General features: G+C 34.7%; 1 protein-coding gene across 1 annotated transcript; it reads left to right on the top strand.

The window, feature by feature from the left end:
* The first annotated feature begins 7,376 nt into the window (after nt 1-7,376).
* Nucleotides 7,377-10,860, top strand: LOC128188665 (transmembrane protein 272-like). Its single transcript, XM_052859861.1, has 5 exons — nt 7,377-7,627; nt 8,520-8,630; nt 8,783-8,842; nt 9,152-9,379; nt 10,089-10,860. The coding sequence occupies exons 1-5, from the start codon at nt 7,564-7,566 to the stop codon at nt 10,274-10,276; spliced, it is 651 nt and encodes a 216-aa protein (XP_052715821.1). The 5' UTR covers nt 7,377-7,563; the 3' UTR covers nt 10,277-10,860.
* Nucleotides 10,861-13,628: the final 2,768 nt, after the last annotated feature.

Raw genomic sequence — 13,628 nt, 5'->3', positions numbered from 1 at the left:
CATTGGTTGTTTCTGGAAATGGTATAACATAAACCATAGTCAGCTTCAAAAGGGGAAAACAACCAAAAGGGATAGACAACCACAAGTAAGACAGCAAGAGTCAAAGACAACAAAAGGAATAGACAACCACAAGTAAGACAGCAAGAGTCAAAGACAACAAAAGGAATAGACAACCACAAGTAAGACAACAAAAGGAATAGACAACCACAAGTAAGACAGCAAGAGTCAATGACAACAAAAGGAATAGACAACCACAAGTAAGACAGCAAGAGTCAAAGACAACAAAAGGGATAGACAACCACAAGTAAGACAGCAAGAGTCAAAGACAACAAAAGCTTAGAAACAACAGAGTTATAGACAAGGGAGGCAACTACGTGTTCGGAGAAAACAACTGTGATCGACAACAAAAGTAGGAACAAAAGGCCCATGGGCCACATCGCTCACATGAGGAACAATAGGTATGATAAATCAGCTTCATAGGGTCATAATACAGACTATCTGGACAATGTACAAAAATACATGTAGATCTTGTATAAATAAAATCCATTTCCCCCCTGGAAATTCTTATGTTTATAATCATTAGTCCCTTTTCTAACAGGATGATTTTATAATCATATCACATGTTTAGTATTGCCATTCTCAAAAAGATCATAAACAATTGTTTATATATGTGATATAAACCTACATCAAACTCTGAACCTTCTTGAAAGGCCGAAGAACTGTCGTGAGGCCAAAGTCTTAACAACTATAAAGAATCATCTGGCTGATTTGTTTCTGAGAAGAAGATTTTAAAAGATTTACTCTACATATTCCTATGTTAAACTTTGACCCCCCCTCCATAGTGACCCCACCCTACCCCCGGGGATCATGATTTTCACAACTTTGAATCTACACTACCTGAGGATGCTTCCACACAAGTTTCAGTTTTCCTGGCTTAATGGTTCTTGAGGAGAAGATTTTTAAAGATTAACTCTATATATTCCTTTGTTAAATTTTGATCCCCCCCCCTATTGTGGTCCCACCCTACCCCCTGGGATCATGATTTTCACAACTTTGAATCAACACTACCTGAGGATGCTTCCAAACAAGTTTCAGCTTTCTTGGCTGATTAGTTTTTGAGAAGAAGATTTTTAAAGATTTACTCTATATATTCCAATGTAAAACTTCGACACCCCATTGTGCCCCCCCCCCCCTACCCCCGGGGGTCATGATTTTCACAACTTTGAATCTACACTACCTGAGGATGCTTCCACACAAGTTTCAGCTTTCCTGGCTGATTAGTTTTTGAAAAGAAGATTTTTAAAGATTTACACTTTATATTCCAATGTAAAACTTCGAACCTCCCATTGTGGTCACACCCTACTCCTGGGGATCATGATTTTCAAAACTTTGAATTTACACTACCTGAGGATACTTCCACACAAGTTTCAGCTTTCCTGGCTGATTAATTTTTGAGAAGAAGATTTTTAAAGATTTACTCTATATATTCCTATGTTAAACCTCGACCCCCCATTGTGGCCCCACCCTACTCCGAGGGGTCATGATTTTCACAACTTTGAATCTACACTCCCTGAGGATTCTTCCACACAAGTTTCAGCTTTCCTGGCTTAATGGTTCTTGAGAAGAAGATTTTTGAAATTTTCTCAAAATTTTTCATTAATTTTAATTATCTCCCCTTGAAAAGGGTTTGGCCTTAATTGTCCAAACTTCAAATGCCCTTTGCCTAAGGATGATTTGTGCTATGTTTGGTTGAAATTGGCCCAGTAGTTTTTGAGAAGATGTTGAAAATGTGAAAAGTTTATGGACAGTCGGACGGACGGACGGACGACAGACAAAATGTGATCAAAAAAGCTCCCTTGAGCTTTCAGCTCAGGTGAGCTAAAAACCAAATATGTTATAAGCCAACAATGTGTTATAGACAACTAACGTATTGTCAATACAAAATATGAGAGAAACTACGTGCTTAAGATTGTGAAAGTGTAAAAGACAAAGACTGGCAATCAAGTGTTACAGAAAACTTAGAGAGGTTACAATTCAGCCAAGTGTTAATGTATTATGAAAACCAAAGTATTAAGACATCTAAGGGTTAAATTCAACTAATTATAAACAACAAAGTGAAAGCGATAACAAATGAAGACAACTAATTGTGAGAGTCCAGTAAGAGTAAAATTTGTGTGGAACAACTTTTTGACACAACCAAGGGCTATATAGACAACAAAATAGAGAAACACAAAAGTGCAAGAGATAACTAGTGTGAGAAATAACTAATTGTGAGAGTGTGTGTAAAAGACAACCGTTGGTTATAGAAACCAAAGTATTAGAGAAACAATCAATGGTTACAGACAACCATTAAAAAGGACAGAAATCTAGTTGTAAGAAACAATTGAAACGAATGTAAACGAGAAAACCAAGTATGAGAGACAATCAAGTGTGAAAGACAAGCGGTTGCTAAAGAAAACCGAATGAGGAATAAAACAAAAGGTTAAAGAGACACCAAATAATATACAATTATATTATATAAATAGTGCCTGTTTGGGAGGGTAACAGTTGAAATTGACACCCCGAGAAAACCATTGTCAACCGACGCGAAGCGGAGGTTGACAATGGTTTTCGAGGGGTGTCAATTTCAACTGTTATCCTCCCAAACAGGCACTATTTATTTTGTTATACTGAATGTCTTTTATAAAATTTTTAAGAAAATTTTACTGCTTTTATATAGGAATAACGTGAATTCTACAGCGAACCGTACGCGCATAATTTTCGCGCATGTAACATTTTTTAATGTTACCCGTTGCCAAGTGCGTTGCTAACGCTGAGGGTAATAGTAAATATTATTAACTGCGTCTTAACCAATCAGATTTCAGTATTTAACATGAAAGTATAACAAATATAATTATATGTATTACTTAATTCATTTTTTAGTTTTCAGGGTTTACAATTTGCATATTGCAGATGGTGTTCGTGCCATTATGATTATGCTATATACTCAGATTTTTTTTTTCATCTTTTACATGCACAAAACCTGTTGCATGCATTACAACATCTCAATTTAATATTAGTTTACACAAAGAAGGGGGAGTCTTCAACCCATTAGATTTTAAATAGTCTTTTACCTTATATAAAGCTTTAAAACTGTTGATTATTTGATACTCCATTTTGATAACATTGAATTTGGTTTCAGCAAGTACTAAAAACAGCTGCTATGTAAAGGAATATACATTCCCTGAGAACTATCAAAAGGATGTAACATTAACATACCCGCGTTCTGAAATACGTTGCCGGTCCAATAGATTGCAGTCTATTGACCGGCGGTCCAATAGATCGCAGTCTATTGACCGGCAGTCCAATAGATCGAAGTCTATTGACCGGCAATTCAAAATAGACGCAAATATTTAATTTGTAATAAAACAACAAAATCCCTTTGATTAGGTAATAATATACTCTACCAAGTATGGTAACAACACACGGCTAGAGAAGTTATGAATGAAAATCAAAGTTCATAGACAACAATGAGATGCTATAACCAACCACGTTAAAAGACAATCGATGTTTTTAGAGACAACCAGATATGTCAGAGACCAAATACTATAACAGATACATGTAACAAAGTGTGAGACAAATAAAGTTAACAACGGAGCCAAAGGTAAGAAAAAAAATCAGTGTGATTTGGTTAGACATCAACACATGTTTGAAGATAACAGTTAGAGACAACCAAGTTGTAATTAAAATTAAATCCCGGAAGTATCACCGTAGTTATTTCCCGTTTCACGTTCTCCGTTCCGCGTTCGTTTCTTAGCAGGTCACGTGATACATAAATTGTTTATGAGCTGAGGTGATAGGGATGAGATACATGTAAGACTGTGCTTGTCAATGTGGTGCTGATACTATAAAAGCCAGAACGTTTAAGATCTCGTGAGTATTGCCCATATTGGGGTAAAAAACCCACACAACTCCTTGGATAAAAATCATCTACCATTGCAAACTATGAGAGATCCTGTATATATTGATGAATATTGATTGATATACATTTATTTAGAAACAAGCCTTGCATGGAATTTTCATGATGAGTCCGGTTAAAAAAGAGAGGCAACTCTTTAATAGGCCCTTGCTGCATGAAATTGTGTCAATTGATGTTTCACGTATTTTATTACTTATTTCTGAATATTTCAATTCTATTTTAATTTCTAACTGGAACATTGTTCAAAGTTTTGCAGGATTTCATCTAGCATTTTCAGGCATTAACAAATTAAATATCGTCTGTTGTTTTTTGAAATGAAGAAATTACAGACGAGTGTTTATGCACAAAACAATTGGTTACACAAAAGTACTTGGTCATGCAAATGAAATTAATGCAGCTAAAGATAATTTTACCAGACAATTTTTAACATTCATAAATTCAGTTTTTCCTGCCAAATTGTGTATTATATATCCTCCCGATCTGCAACGATTATCCAAACTTATAATCGACACATTCTTTGTTTTCTACTCGAGGCACCTCAGGCATTTAGGTTCATTGGTGATAAAGAAACACGCGCCAGACCTACCAGCCAATGTTTTGACAACAGCGATTTCATTGGCTATTTGAAAGGTCGCTCTGAGATGACCCCATACAGAAAGTTGTTAGTAGTGATGAGGAACGGTTTTACATATCTTATTCAAATTAGATTGGGAAATTGGGGGAAATTATTAACTTTAGACAAAACAGAGATTTTAAACAAATACTTTTCTTCTATATCAAATATTAATGCAAATAAAAAATTGCCTGCCTCGTATTCATTATGCAGTGAAAGAATAGAATTTTTATTGAGAAATAGGAAATTATTGACATTTTATCAATTCTTCTTTAAATATGGATAAAGCTGTTGTTTCTGCTAGAATATGCTAATCCGTTCCTACTTTTAACAAACCTTTGTCAGAGAAAAAATTTCCGTATTGCTTGAAATCTGCACACGCATTACCTCTTTAAAAGGAAGACAACATATCATTGTTTTTAGATAAATCTATAATTATTTTTATAGCCATGAATTAGTTTATAAATTCCAAACTGGCTTTTTATCATGTTATTCTGCATTTTCCATCTAAAGAAACACATCACAGTATTGTTTAGAGCATTGATGAGCATAAAATTTGTATATTTTGACCCATCCAACGTTTAATTGAGTCTGGCAATAATGGTCTTCACTTTGAATTACATATTTATGAAATATTTGGAAATGTTTTCCAGTAGCTTAGGAGCTTATGATTATGTAATAGAAATCAAAGAATTAATTGTCAGAATGTAACATGCTGGAGTGCCTCACGGATCAGTTTTAGGACCGTTTTTTGTCTTTGATTTACATTAACGATGTGAAAAAATGCTAGTATGTTTGTGGACTGTATGCAGATGATGAATATCATTTTTTCTTAGAATGTAAAGCTGCTTTTTGTAATTTTCTTAACCAGTTTAAGTTAAAGAATTCTGTTTGCTCCTAATACTAAGTTTGTGAAATTATGACTGCGAATAAATATGTGACTTGAAGAAAACTGTACGTGTATATTTATTCAACTCGTCTATTTCTGTTTGACATTCAAAATGAAATTGTGCATATGTAAATACATGTAGCTCATGTGCCGTACAAGGGATTTGAGCGATATATACAACTGAACTGATTTGTAAAGTATCGAACTCAATCATAAATTTGAATTTAGAAATATAGTCTGATCTAGCTTAACTTTTTCTGTTGATATGAGTTGATCTTTACAAAATAGGGAGATAGTGAACACTGCATAAAAAAACGCTAGGTTTACTAAAAATCAGATATTTATTTCCCGTATCTTCTGGTCAGGGCGACCACTAAGTACATCTTAATAGTGATGCGTTGTGCAGAAACAAATCATCCAAGATGTATTTCACTTTTATTAGACCTGTATTAGAAGGTGCTTTTGTCGTGTGGGTGCTCAGTGCTGAAATGATAATAGCTGGTCTCCGTTTCGGCATCAAGAAAATCAATAAATATTGAATCGGTTTGGGAATCTCTATCCAAATAGAGAAAGGACAGTACAAACACCCATACCAGTGCTGTGTCCGTTATTTAAGGATGTAACTGTGATGTAACCGTTAATTAATTTCAAAAATACGAGAAACATTTTACATTTTAAAAAAATAGATTACCATACGATCTTTTTGCATTTAGAAATGTCCTTCTTTCAGTGGTGGTGGCGTGTTAGCTGACGGCTCGTCACCGGGTGGAATTTTTATGAATGAAATGCAAGGTTATACCAAAAAGTCTGACCCGATTATCATGAATGGTTCTGTTATATCCAGGCGTAATCGGTTCGCTTCAACAAACCTCTTAAGAACTCTAATTGTCATTTGTCATTGCCAATAATTTATAATTCTGAATATAGATAATGTCTTTGCAGGGGATTAAATTACATGTATGTCATGGCCGACCCCCCCCCCCTTTTTTTTTTACACATATTAAGCTAGGCTACAGTGTGCTTCTTCTATGTTAATTTATGCCGAATACTAGAATTCTGGAAACATATTTTCTCCTGCGGATACAATGTACTTTGCAAAAAAGTGTACAGTTAGAATTTGTATGAATGATTGTTTTCGTTAACTCATAGTACGGTGTATTTCTTTTCTAAATCATTGTAGAAAATAAGAAAAGTTTTCCATCAACATCGATTACCAATTCTACCTAAAATCAAATGTCTTCACTTTATTTGAGTACTGAGTATTGAAAAGTGAGCATTTAACAGTTATGTAATCGAAACATGTATTAACCACACACCCTTTAAGAATTTTTTGAGTGTCCATTTGAACATGCATGCGATATGGTACTTCATAATGTTCTTTGTATTTCATACATTCCAAATAAATTATTTTTCTATACATTGTAAGGATATAAATGCAACTACATTAAAAAAAAAAATATATCATTAAATAAACTTTATTAACCAACCCCTCGTTTGACTTTCATCACTTATTAAAAAGTGAAAGGTTAAGTTGACTTTATGAATATACATAGTCTAGATATACATGTACCATAAAGCATCATTTAAGGAGATATGAATAACTGTCATTTGAAAAAAGTATTAATTGAAACTTTTTTGCTATATATATTGGCACCGTTACTTCACCCAATAACCTAAAACGCAGCATCTGATGAAACTGATCAGTGCTGAAAAAAAACCCACTTCCGGGGTAGGACAAGACCGGACGGAAGGACTAGTGCACTCACCCCCGGGCCACAAACAGTGAATGAATGTAAAACGCCCCCACAACTCTGTATATAGTAAAAACATCAATACTCAAACCGTGTCAGAGCATGGTTTAAAATCCAGAGCATTCACGGTCAACCGGGTTTCTTGCTTGGTTTAAATTCCAGAGCAAACACTCTCATAGTTCACATATCAACAAAGACTGCCATCTATTAAAAGCCTGTTGCATGAACGGATTGTGAAATTCCCCAGTCGAAATATCTTGATCATCTTATTCAGTGTGCACTTAGAGACGTGTATAAAGCCGAATTAAGATAATCCCAGGCCTATATAAAGTGCAGCGATTATATCACACCCATGTCATTTACCAACATGGACAGTAAGGAGGCCAACGTTGAGAGCGCACCTGCTTACAGTGGGGGTAAGTCGGTGTCCGATCATCTAATCACTACACAGTAATGATCATTTCATTCCATAGTCAGATGATTTAGTATCAGAAAGGAATTGAATCTGAAATACATAAAACAGGACATTAATTTAAACCTTTTAACTTACGAAGTCAATGAGGGTTATTAATTTTTTTTTTTTTTTAGCTTTTAATTGCATTAAAGAACATTCAGCTTGATTAGTTTGATGATTGATTTAAAGCACTATATTGATTTCGGTGTCCAAATGCCAGAATTGGTAAAGAAATGGTCTGTACGTGTGTCTGATGTCTAAAAGTTATTTTTTCTTTGAACATCAGATGACACTAATACCTGTACAGTACATGTACATTACAGTTCACTCTTAAAATTTAAACGTAATGTAAGAAATTACCTATTTTAGCCTTAGACGACAACTTAATGGTTTGTTATATATAAATATGAGTGACTCCGCAAAATTCTACCTTGCAATTCCTAAACTGTCTAGGAAAGACGATTGCATCAATTCAGAATTTTTATTTACTTTCAACAAGAATGTTTTCTCGTTTTTTTTCTAATGAAAGTGCGTCTAAAAATTAAAAATAAATAACTAGATCAGTCTTCAGTAAATATTATTCTACATAACGAGAAGATAATCTGGGGGGAAAGTTTTAACATCAGAATTGCGAAATTCACATTGTATGAACTACACCTATTATTCAATCAAAGTACTGAGTGTACTGTTCTGCGCTTTCTCTATCTGAATGGCAGAAGTGCATTTTTAACAATGACCTCCACCTACAAAAGTTTCTCACAAGGACATGAAAAAACCCAGCTTTTAATATACAGAATAATTCATTTGTAAGTTTTAACAAATTGTAATATATTTAATTTGATTGTTTATTGAAGAGCAACCCCCTTCGTACGAGTCGATTTTTGGAAAGATTAAACATGCCAAGGAAACGTCTGACGGTAATGTCGGGTTCGCTAAGGCGGCCATGGGGATTCTGTGTGCATCAGGTGAGAACTATGGACTGAAGAACACCGAGTGTAACAAAATCACAATTACTTCTCAGATTACAAGAATAAAGAAAAGGTATCACATCGTATGACGTTGTCAATTTATTAAAGTGCATTGTGATGAATTAACGTGTCTCGTTTTGTTATTTCAGTTGGGTGCACGGTTATGTTGGGGGTCACAATGGCCATCCCTATCGCCAGCATCATCATCGGTAAGTATAGTCTTTGTATTTGGTCTCTTTTCATAATTTGTTACCTCTCTTAGACTCCATCTTACGAATCTCAGACATTTGGCTGTTATTGCTGATATAGTTTCAGCATTTCGATTTCTTCAAAGAAATGTTCGTTCCATATTCAAAAAGATTTGGCGATAGCAAGAAATTACCTGTTTGATTAATTACACGTAATTTCATTGTTAATTCTAAAATAGTTCAATATTGTTTTCTTAAGAAATGTTTAGGAGAAAATAATGAGTAAATGTAATTATTACCTTACATGTATGTACGACTGTCCGCTTTCAGGTGCCTCGTACTTAGACGACTGTCCCCTGGAGAAGTACATTCCCATCTACCTCGTTGTTTCCGGTAGTGTGGGCTTGTTTTACAACGTTTTCGGAATCATTAAAACAACCTGCTGTAAGAAGAACACAGAGGAGGGGGCGGTGGAACAAGAGGAGGGGGCGGCCAGCAAGCTGGGGACGTGCCTGTCCTCCCTCCTCAGCTGTTTCATGTCGGCTTGGTTCATTGCTGGTAAGTTCAAAGTTCATTATCAATTTGGAAAAATATATGTATAAAAAATATAACGCTATTGACGCATGCAATGTTGAAGCCATGCATCGATATGTCAAAATGACTTAATTCCTGCTCATTTGTAGGAAATTCATTATGATGTATTAATATTGAATTAAAAATTCCGTTTACTAGTAGGCTATCTAGTTTTTTGTTGGCATTCTTAGATCAAAATGGCTAAAATTTTGAAATTGACATGCAGTACTCGGATTAATTGAACAATACTTGAATTTGTTATTAAAAGCTCCAATTTCATGTTTATTCGGAAAACTACTTGTATGTTTATTTCACACTTTATTTTCTATTTTTTTTATCATATCTTTCTGCTAAAAAATATTGCTTAAATTGTAAAGTTAGAGAGAAATTCAGATGTTACAGTAAAAGTGGAGAGATATTCAGATGTTACAGTAAAAGTAATTGCCTGGTCATTTGAAAATGAATATAAAATGGGTCTAGGCTTTACAGTGGGTGTTCAAGACTTTCAGTTGAATGGTTTTCATAAACTGAGAAACTGTCATCCACATTAGCTCATTGTTGGCAATTTCATATGGAAGCTTGGTTTTCTAACTTACCACAGTGTGAAATAAACTAACAACACAATGTTGTTTTGTTCGACCAGAAACTCAATATCACCTAAACAGCTACTTAAGTTGTAATCTTTGACTTGCAGGAAACGTGTGGGTCTACGGCTCCCATAGCGACCTCAGCACAAACTCTGCTTCCGTAAACTACTGTCACCCGACAGCGTATTACTTCACGTTTTGGGTCATTACTGCCTGTTACATTATAATCGGGCTCGTCATTCTGCTGTCCTGTTGTTGCTGCATAGCTCTCTGTTTTTGCGGTAAAAAAGAATAGAACAAGACATAATGTAGACTCTCAGAATATTGAATATATTAAATGTTGTAGATTTTGAAATTATCTGTTCTTATACTCTAATACCTCTCAGGGACTCTTTGGTACGAGAAAATCTATCTTAAAGTATTTATTAATTTCTCTATATCTCATTTACGTTTGAATATTATGTTCGGAGTTATCAAATAAGAAACAAATTTTATGTTTGTCATTTTGTATCTAGTTTTGATTTCTAAGCCACATTTACATTAGCGATCAGTGAATTTGACTGAAGGCTGGCTTTTACACGGAACAAGAATATTCAAGTTAGACCAAAAATTAAATGGCCTATGTTTTCTACCAGTATCCACGTGTAACATAATTCCTGTGCCTGTTATGTATGGTTTGCAAGCAGAGAAAAGTTTAATTGCGTGTAAATCAGTAACTCTTCTGTGTAGATTTAACAAGAGGTCATTGTGTATCTATTCATTTAAATGTACATTGTACATGTATTATCCATTACATAGACGTTGTTGTTTCCATTATGTTAATTTTTCTCTTTTGTTATAAATATTGTCATCTTAAAATTAAAAGTGGAGTATATGTAACTTTTTCAACTGTTATTTCTACACTGGTTTTTCATTGTATTCTTGCGGACATTTAATCCATCGAAATCTCTAACGTACACATGTGGCACTGTCTTTAACTTTGAAAATGTTTAAATTGGTTCAATGTGCCCCTGACAGAAAAATGATCTTTTATTTAATATTCAACATTTGATTTGTACCTTACGAAATATGGCGCAAGGACCATAAAACTTAGAGTGTCCATGTGTTGAATTTTCAGTGGGTAAAACTGAGGCTGGTTTCTCGAGAAATCTATCCTATTTTTAGCCGGGCTCTGCTGAAAGCAGAGTCCTGGCTAAAGGCAGGCAAATCGCCAATGTTACTATAAATAGCACAAGTAAACAAAAAACCAAACAGCGTCAAGGTAAAGCTTCCGCTATACCAAATAGTTACAAAAAGAGCCACGTTTTGTCAAAATTATTGGCATTTTGTTTCTGGTTTTTTTAAATTTCGAATGAATTGTCTATCTTTTTTAGTTTTCTTATTAATAACGTGTTTTTAAAACATTACTATGCATTTTGAACTCATACAATGCGCATGAATTTCCATGAACTACTTTGCTGCGCGATGAAGAAAAGGGGATTGAATATATCTAATGCTTGTTGCAAAATTCAAGGCTGCAACTGTTGAACTTTTTAACTTCTACTAGACAGACATATTTTTTGTTTATAGCCGCTTACAAAATTTGGTCGCTCTCTGGTGCTTTGCCGACATTATAAGCATGAGAGAGAGAGAGAGAGAGAGAGAGAGAGAGAGAGAGAAATTCAGTCTTTACTACACAATATGCATAAAGACACACTAAAAGAGCCCGGCTCTCAGTACTTCAGTACTTTGATTCTCATCAGTGATCTTCTTTTAAAAAAAAATAAAAATTCAAGAAAGTTAATGAAATACCACAGGGGCTCGGTTGTCAGCACTGAAATTTAAAACAATTTATTCCCGAATAAAAAAAATATACATAATGGTCATTCAATATATGTTCTGTGGTATCGAAATAAAACCCACCGTTAAAATCGCCCTTTATCGCTGTTTTTAAAAATGTGTATCATATGTACATTACTTTTTTTAATGTACATATGATACACATTTTTTAGTGTCTGACAACCGAGCCCCTGTGATTTAAATCCCGAAATCTGAACTATTCAAACGATCACCAGTCATGAGCCCCGGCTTATTACTGTTCGTCGTCAATGGGGTTATCAAATTACAGCGGAAACATTTCTAAATTCTTCTGGTTTTGAATAATTCCACTGTACGCCGGACCAGAGAAACCCAACGTTAAAGATTACCTTTAGGATTTTACTTATTGACATTTGTACCTCTTTAAAAAGAAAGTATGAAATTCAGAAAACTATTTCACCAAACAGATTCTCCAGTGATGGTTTAGGAATACTCTGTTCCCTAAAATAATCAAAGTACTGAAGTACTGAAAGGCGGACTCTTTTGATGTGTCTTTATGCATATTGTGTATTACAGACTGAAAATATCTCTCTCTCTCTCTCTCTCTCTCTCTCTCTCTCTCTCTCTCTCTCTCTCTCTCTCTCTCTCTCATGCTTTTACTGTGGGCAAAGTGCCAGAGAGCGACCAAATTTGTAAGCTATAAACAGAAATATTTCTGTCTAGTAGAAAAAAGTTCAACAGTTCCTGCCTTGAATTTTCTCTCTCTCTCTCTCTCTCTCTCTCTCTCTCTCTCTCTCTCTCTCTCTCTCTCTCTCTCTCATGTTTTTAATGTCGGCAAAGCATCAGAGAGCGACCAAATTTTTTAAGCGGCTATAAACAAAAAATAAGTCTGTCTAGTAGAAGTTTAAAAGTTCAACAGTTGCTGCCTTCAATTTTGCAACAAGCATTATATATTCAATCCCCATTTCTTCAACGCACAGCAAAGTAGTTAAGGGAAATTCATGCGCATTGTATGTGTCCAAAATGCATAGTCTTGTTTATAAAACACGTTATTAAAAAGAAAACTAAATAAGATAGACAATTCTCTCGAAATAAAAAAAAAAACAAATTGCCAAAACTTTTGACAAAACGTGGCTTTTACTTTGACGCTGTTTGGTTTTTTGTTTTACTTTTGAAGTTGTGCTATTTATAGTAACATTTGCGATTTGCCTGCCTACAGTCAGGACTCCGCTTTCACCAGAGCCCGGCTTAAAACAATAAAGCGAATGTCGATATGGCTAAATTAACACACCAATCAAGTCTTAAAACTTTAAACTAAAATTAGACAAGCAATATCCCTCATCTCAAACAATTCCTAAAACTTAAAAGTAAATCCCACAAAACAAAGCACTATATTAAAAAATAGTTGGCTTGTTGGATAGCTTAAATAATTATCAAGTTTTTGTTTTCTCCCAGTGAAGCAGCGAGTGTCTCTGATGGTGAACCTTCAGCTGTTTACCCTGTCAAAAGATTGTTAAAGTGGCAACGCTAACAATGCCAACTGGAACCTAATTTGGAACAATGCTAGCTCACGTACATAGATTTTCATACTGTCATTGATTATAAAGACACAGTCAATGCATGAGGCTCTCGTCGCCCCAGACCTTTACATATTATATGTTCTGTAGCCTAAACACTTTAAAATTCTGGAATGCATCGGAAATTAAGTTAAAAAACATTAGAACAACTGGGATGAGGTGTAACTCAATGCCAATAAATCGAATAAATAAATGTGTTCAAATCTTGTCCAGCATCCGTCTGTATGTAAACTTTTGTGCAGAATATTTTGGACTTCTTGTGACAACCATTAA

Source organism: Crassostrea angulata, chromosome 6 (genome assembly GCF_025612915.1).
Source record: "Crassostrea angulata isolate pt1a10 chromosome 6, ASM2561291v2, whole genome shotgun sequence".
Classification (NCBI taxonomy): Eukaryota; Metazoa; Mollusca; class Bivalvia; order Ostreida; family Ostreidae; genus Magallana; species Magallana angulata.
Note: the sequence above shows the minus strand (reverse complement) of the source record. Positions and strands in the feature narration are given on the sequence as shown.

Excerpts from the sequence above, each read along its gene's own strand:
- LOC128188665 (XM_052859861.1), top strand. The coding sequence starts at position 7,564 with ATGTCATTTACCAACATGGACAGTAAGGAGGCCAACGTTGAGAGCGCA. Across the intron at positions 7,628-8,519 it reads CGCACCTGCTTACAGTGGGG|AGCAACCCCCTTCGTACGAG; the intron begins GTAAGTCGGTGT and ends TGTTTATTGAAG. Across the intron at positions 9,380-10,088 it reads GTCGGCTTGGTTCATTGCTG|GAAACGTGTGGGTCTACGGC; the intron begins GTAAGTTCAAAG and ends TTTGACTTGCAG.